Source organism: Cornus florida, unplaced genomic scaffold, assembly GCF_030987335.1.
Source record: "Cornus florida cultivar Cherokee Brave unplaced genomic scaffold, ASM3098733v1 CherokeeBrave_3.0.0_Hap2_Chr08, whole genome shotgun sequence".
Classification (NCBI taxonomy): domain Eukaryota; kingdom Viridiplantae; phylum Streptophyta; class Magnoliopsida; order Cornales; family Cornaceae; genus Cornus; species Cornus florida.
This window is the reverse complement of record NW_026775578.1, coordinates 48,176,776-48,182,950: the sequence shown is the minus strand read 5'-3', so window position 1 is coordinate 48,182,950 and position 6,175 is coordinate 48,176,776. Positions and strand designations below refer to the sequence as shown.

The following is a 6,175-nucleotide window of genomic DNA, read 5'->3' as shown; positions in this document are numbered from 1 at the left end:
TATATATTTCCAAAGCCCACTCTACACGTTGTTGATAAAATGAAGTGAAGGCAACGATTCAATAATTTCAAAACCTTCAACTCCTTTTTCATAGCCCCACAAGAACCTAAAATTCCTTTCACAAAGCAAAAAAATATTTATTCTTTTCACGCACATACTTCCCCACACCAGAAATTTCAATAGGCTCAATCTCTGCCTAATACAATGAGAAATTCTTCACTTGACCCAAAAAAAAAATTATGTTTCATGCATGGCTAAGTAGATCAGCGCCAACCAACCATGAAAAAAGCATGCACAAACCCTTCATCACTTGAACTCGACCTGTTTGGCTTGATTAGACAATGTCAAGTCAACCTCAAGCTCAACTCGAGCTTCAAATAAAAATTGAGAAGAGAAGAAATTGATTATAAATCTGTTCACGCGGTATTTAACTCACACGGCTAATTGATATTGAGGGCATGTCAGAGTCTATATATGACTCAAATAATTGAACATCAACTATTCTTTTTTTTATTGATGATTGACGACTGTGAGAGAGAGAATTAAAAAACTTCTTGGTTAGATTCTTTTTCTGTCTTGGTGGAAGGACCTTTTAATGAGTTTTGAAAAAAATTGCAATTTTAAAATAATAGAATATAAAAGAACTAATTACGTTTAGTAAGTAGGAATAGAATAGAATATTGGAATGTCACATTCCAACCATTTATTTGTTTGTTATATAATTTAAAGTGGTAATAACTATTCTATTTGAATGAAAATCCATTCTTAGGAATAAAAATTTATTCCACAAATAAACCTATTGAATAATCATTCCATTCCCAAGTAATTTTTTTTTAAAAATCAAGTTCTCAAAAAAATCCTCATGCTCTAAATCTAAAAACTACCACCACCACCACCCTCCATCTATAATTTTAAAGGTGGGTTAATATTATAATTTTGGTGACTAATTTTGACATTATGAAAGTATCACTATCCTACTTTCTTTTCCATCTTTATCTTGTCATTTTGGAGGGATACAATATGAAATCTTCTCAATTCTTTCTTTTCTCATCAAATCCTCCCATCCAAACACAACATTCATCATCTTTTCTTTTCTTTCCCTATTCCCAAATCCTCCCATCCAAACGAGGCCTAAGTCTGCAAGGACACCCGAGAACACCATCTTGCAATTCCATATTTCCTCATTCAACTTGGATGCTATTTTGAGGTAATATGACTTGTTTTACATTGGAGATATTCTTTTTAGGTCATTGATTTCCTCTTGGACATTGGAACTCTAGCTTGATATTATTTTGAAGGAGGTTGGGATATTTTTGTGGTTTGGTGGCTTTTATATTGAGTGTTTTGATATCGATTTTCTTAGGTTTTGAGATTAATCTTCCAATCTTTGTTTGTTTGATAGGTTGTGGCTTTGAAAAGCTTGAAGCGATATTGAGCTTGTAGTGTGAATTGGTGCACACAATGTGTTTGAAGAAAAAGCTGAACCGAGCTTTCTAATCATTTTTGGCCTATCCTTTTTGTGGTTCTTTCATTTAATCTAAAATAACACTAAAAAAATAATAAAAATTAACCCCATAAACATGTGATTTTCATATTAATTCTTGAAGTTGTATCGAGATTCCTGAAAAAAAAAAAAAAAAAAAAAAAAAAAAAAAAAAAACAGGAGACACTTGTCCTACACCAAGGATCAATCCTAAATTTGTATTCTTGGTAATACATGGCAAATTGGCAATGTACTTAATGAGGTTTGTTTGTGTTGTATAAACTATTAAGAAAACAAATTTCAAACCTGAACTCGACTTGTTTGTCTTGATTTTATTTCAACTCGAGCTTGAGATAAAAGCTGAGCGAGGAGTGAGGAGAAAAATTGATTTTAAATCAAATGAAGCTAACAAGTTTGCAAGTCTTGACTTGTTTCATTGTTGTTCAAGATTGAATTTTTTACAAAGAAAATGTATATGTACTGAACCTTAATCGTGCAGAACTCAAGATGTTCTGTAACTATTTGTTTCTTTGCAATCCTCTCTGTATTATGTGACAAACACATACCTATTAAGATCAGCAGAAAATTCTATGATAGTTGTAAAATCATATGTACTTTCACCACTAGAATTATAATTTGACACCATAATTAAGATGTTTCTGCTAATAACATTACATTAAATTATTGAAAGCCATGGAAACTTATACAAGACAGAAAAAAAAAATAACAACGAAAAGAAAAAAGGAAGAGAAATTTATTCAAGTTCCCCTACATTGTAATAAGATTGCGGTACTTGTTCTTGAGTACGACATGTTGCCTACCTATCATTGAAATTTATACAATACCACCAAGAAACATCAACAATTGTGCTTTTACTTTCATTCTAAAATAGCTGCCAAATCTCTATTGAAAGCTCCTACAGGCTTAATTGAACTCGTATTCGTTTCCGTTGCAGAAGCAAAAGGATTTGGTGGCATAGTCAGGTTGTTTCCTTCTTTTTCCAGCATTTGAACCACAACTTTCATGGAAGGCCGGTTCACAGGGTACCACTGAATGCACCAAAGGCCGACAATGGCTAGTTTCTTTGCTATTTTGTCATGTTCCTCTTTCTCAATGCTGATCATTCCCAGCTCTTCTCCTTGATGTAAATGGTTATAAATCCACTCTGGGAAGTATGTTTGGCTAGTGTTCTCTACTTTAACATCAATATTTTTCCTCCCACCAACCATTTCAAGCAACAACATCCCAAAGCTATATACATCTGCTTTATATGAAACATTACCGAAATTCCTTGAAAATACTTCGGGGGCAATATAACCCATGGTCCCTCTTGCAGCAGTCATAGACACGACACTTTGTTCCTTGGAACACAACTTTGCTAAGCCAAAATCAGATACCTTTGGATTGAAATTGTGGTCCAACAATATATTATGAGGTTTAATATCAAAATGAAGGATTCTTTGATCACACCCTTGATGAAGATATTCAATTCCTTTGGCTATGCCCACAGCAATTTCTTGCAGCTTCTCCCAACCCAGGAAATGGTTCTTGTGACCTTCTGAAAATATAAACTTTTCTAAGGAATCATTTGGCAAAAACTCATAAACAAGAGCTCGTCTAGATCCGTCAGCACAGAAGCCGACCAAGCGAACCACATTCACATGGTGGATCATACCCATTGTTCCCACTTCATTGATGAACTCTTCTCCATTTCCTATTGAATTGTTGAGGACCTTAACAGCTACAAAAATCTCATTTGAAAGTTTTCCTTTGAACACTGTCCCATATCCTCCTTCCCCCAGTTTGTCCTTGAATTGATTTGTGATCTTTTTTATATCAGCATAAGAGTATCTTGATGGCTTGAGTGCTCTGTAGTCCTCCAAAAATTTCTCAATCTTTACTTGATCTTCTTTCAACATTTTGTTTGAGGTATAGATACGATAGAGCACGACAACTAACAGAGCAAGAATTAATAAAACTATGATGACAACAGCTGCATTAAAACAAACAAAGTTAACCAAAAAAAAAAAACCTGTCTAGTCACTGGTAATAAAGGAAATTTAATCAATAGAAAGAGCTTTACCAGTCACGACTAGTTTTATTGATGAACCTGTAAAATAGGATCAAAGTATTAGTTTTCTATGCTTATGAAATAAGAAAATCAGACCAGTATATTTTATCTTCAACTTTTCTCTTTGTAGCCTTTGCTTCTTTATTTTCAATCTACAGATTTTCAACTTTTGGTGTTTGTAAAATAGGATCAAATTACGTACCTTTTGTTTTAGGCATGTGGAAGCATTCAATTTCATGTCCCGTGGTATGATTCTTAAAGCCGCATGATTTGCCTTCTGATTCACATTTTGCGCAATTTGGTTCCGACCAATCCAATGGAACATTTTCACTTAGCTCGCGAAATATATAACTAGGAAGTAGCGAAGTGGAGGTATCAATCTTTGTGCAGGAAGTCATGGAATAATAGCCAAAGTAAGGGACGGCATAAATTCTATATCCGGGAACAGTACTAAGGCAAGGGATGAAGTATTCTACATATCCATCTGGTACAGAACTACAATTGTACAGAAAATAGTAATTCATGTCAAACGATTCATAATAAAAGTGAAAAGTAGTGTCACTAGATGAGTTGAGGTTTATAAGCCGTCTTAGAAGGCAGCCTTCCCCGTCATACACGTGAATGGATTGAGACTTGTAATCGATCTTACTGACAAGCAGATTTACTGAATTCGGCAGCTCCAGCACGGTTTCATTCCTCTGGTTGCACGTTAGCTCAAATCCGGGATAGCCACAGTGTCTGGGCTGGCTGTCTTTAAGCCGGAACGGGAAATGGATGGCTGGACCATGCTTCTTGCACCTGGAAACTTCCTTGCAGTACTCATTCTGGCCTTTACCTAGTCCTTCTAGCCTCACAAACAACATCAGAAACAACAAGAAGTACTGCAATGGAAATTTGGCCATTTCAGGAGTGCTCAAACACCTAATCTCTCTACAGCCTCTCTCTCTTATCTATAAACAAATTTGATCTTTCAACTTGTCAGTCATAAACATCAGAAACAACAAGAAGTACTGCAATGTTGCATATTTGATTTAAATGTATTGCATAATTTTATTTTATTTTTATATTTGCATAATTATTTTATAATTTTTTACGGCTCTTGGGATAAAGCTTATAGAAAGAGATTTTTATAAAAAATTGATTTTATATTTTTTTTAGGGGAACGTACCATACACATGAATTATTTTGGATGTTGTTCTCTATCTAATCGGAGTTCGAGTTATTGAAGATCCATTGCTACCATTCAAAATACTAGAGTTCGTTTACCTTCATCAATTCAGATTTGAAGGAAATGAGGAATCGATCATACTAAGAAGGAGTTAGAGAATTAGAGCATTCGCGGAGTGTTCATTATCTACCAGCCAGCAATCCTTCTGCAAGGATTAAAGAAGTAAACTTGAAGTCTATAAAGTTTGGACGAGTAAGTCGCAAAGCCAGCGGCATTCGGTAATTGGTTCTTAGTAGAGCGGAGTGGGTGTGAGCATTTGTCAAAGTTCATTATATTTTTCTTCTAAAATAATGGATCGTTTCATTTGAGACCGCATAAAAGTCTCAAGAGATTTTTTTCTCTCGATTAGATGAATTTCTCCTATTAGGGTTTTCCTCAGCTATCATTCCGGTCTTTAACTCACTTTTATTTATTGAACTTTAATTTTTGCATTGTGGGTTGGTAATTAAGTTTTATTTTTATAAAGTTTAATTTGGTAAAAATAAAATAAAAGAGTAAGTGGAACCTATTTAACTGCCTCTAGATATTATTCCATATTTGTTTTTGCACAACCATTTCACTTGCACAACTCATATTCATTAGGGAAAATACTTCATTAGTTATGATTTATTGGAAGGAATATTAGGAAAACATTGAAAAGAAAGAGGGTGGAATTACCAAATGGGCAACAGCGCAGCTAGCACAAATCCACCACTTTAAAAGGGGAGATCAAAGTTTTAACATTAGTGGAGACAAATGTGTTTAACTTTGCTTTACTTTCCAAAAGAAAAAGATGGAATTACTATTCGGATTATATCCTTTCCGTCCATAAAGTGAACATAAAAAGGGCAATGAAAAAAATAAAAAGGGAAGTCCTCCGACAAGACAAAGCCATTAAAGCTAAAGAAGATAAAGTCGGTCTTAGTGGTACAGTTTGGTAAAAAATAAGTGGGAAAAGAGAAGTTAGAGAATGGGAAAGATGAAAAGAAAAAGATGACGAAAAGCATACAGGGGGTGAGAGTTGGAAATTTGGACAAGAGTCCTTTAAATGCTTGTGTTTTCATCTGTACGAGTGTGGGTTAAAATATAACTAAAAATGGTGAAGTCATTTTACAAATTTATTGATGAAAAATAAAAATAAAACTAATAAATATATGCAATTAGAAATGGTGAAGATTGAACTAGAAAAGTTAATGCAAAATGAGATGGTAAAAACTCAAAAGAAAGTTCACGAATAATCTAATAAAAAATGGTGAAGTTTCAAATAAATAAGTTAATCTAAAAAGGGTGAAGTCTGCATTACAAAGTTCACAAGTTCAAAATATGATTGATGAATATGTAACCAAGGGCGAATTGCATTGAACCCTAAGTTGTATTGTTTTGCAGTAAATTTGACTATTTTATTTATTTATTT

General features: G+C 33.9%; 1 protein-coding gene across 1 annotated transcript; it reads right to left on the bottom strand.

Annotated features, from left to right (window-relative positions):
- Positions 1 to 2,158: 2,158 nt before the first annotated feature.
- On the bottom strand, positions 2,159 to 4,840 carry LOC132271632 (rust resistance kinase Lr10-like). Its single transcript, XM_059773082.1, has 3 exons — positions 3,757 to 4,840; positions 3,567 to 3,593; positions 2,159 to 3,476 (listed from the first exon to the last, which is right to left on the bottom strand). Exons 1-3 carry the CDS (start codon positions 4,454 to 4,456, stop codon positions 2,362 to 2,364), a joined length of 1,842 nt encoding a protein of 613 aa, XP_059629065.1. The 5' UTR covers positions 4,457 to 4,840; the 3' UTR covers positions 2,159 to 2,361.
- Positions 4,841 to 6,175: the final 1,335 nt, after the last annotated feature.

Coding starts and splice junctions, on each gene's coding strand:
- LOC132271632 (XM_059773082.1), bottom strand. CDS start 4,456: ATGGCCAAATTTCCATTGCAGTACTTCTTGTTGTTTCTGATGTTGTTT. Junction 3,594..3,756: donor CCACATGCCTAAAACAAAAG/GTACGTAATTTG, acceptor CCTATTTTACAG/GTTCATCAATAAAACTAGTC. Junction 3,477..3,566: donor AATAAAACTAGTCGTGACTG/GTAAAGCTCTTT, acceptor GTTTTAATGCAG/CTGTTGTCATCATAGTTTTA.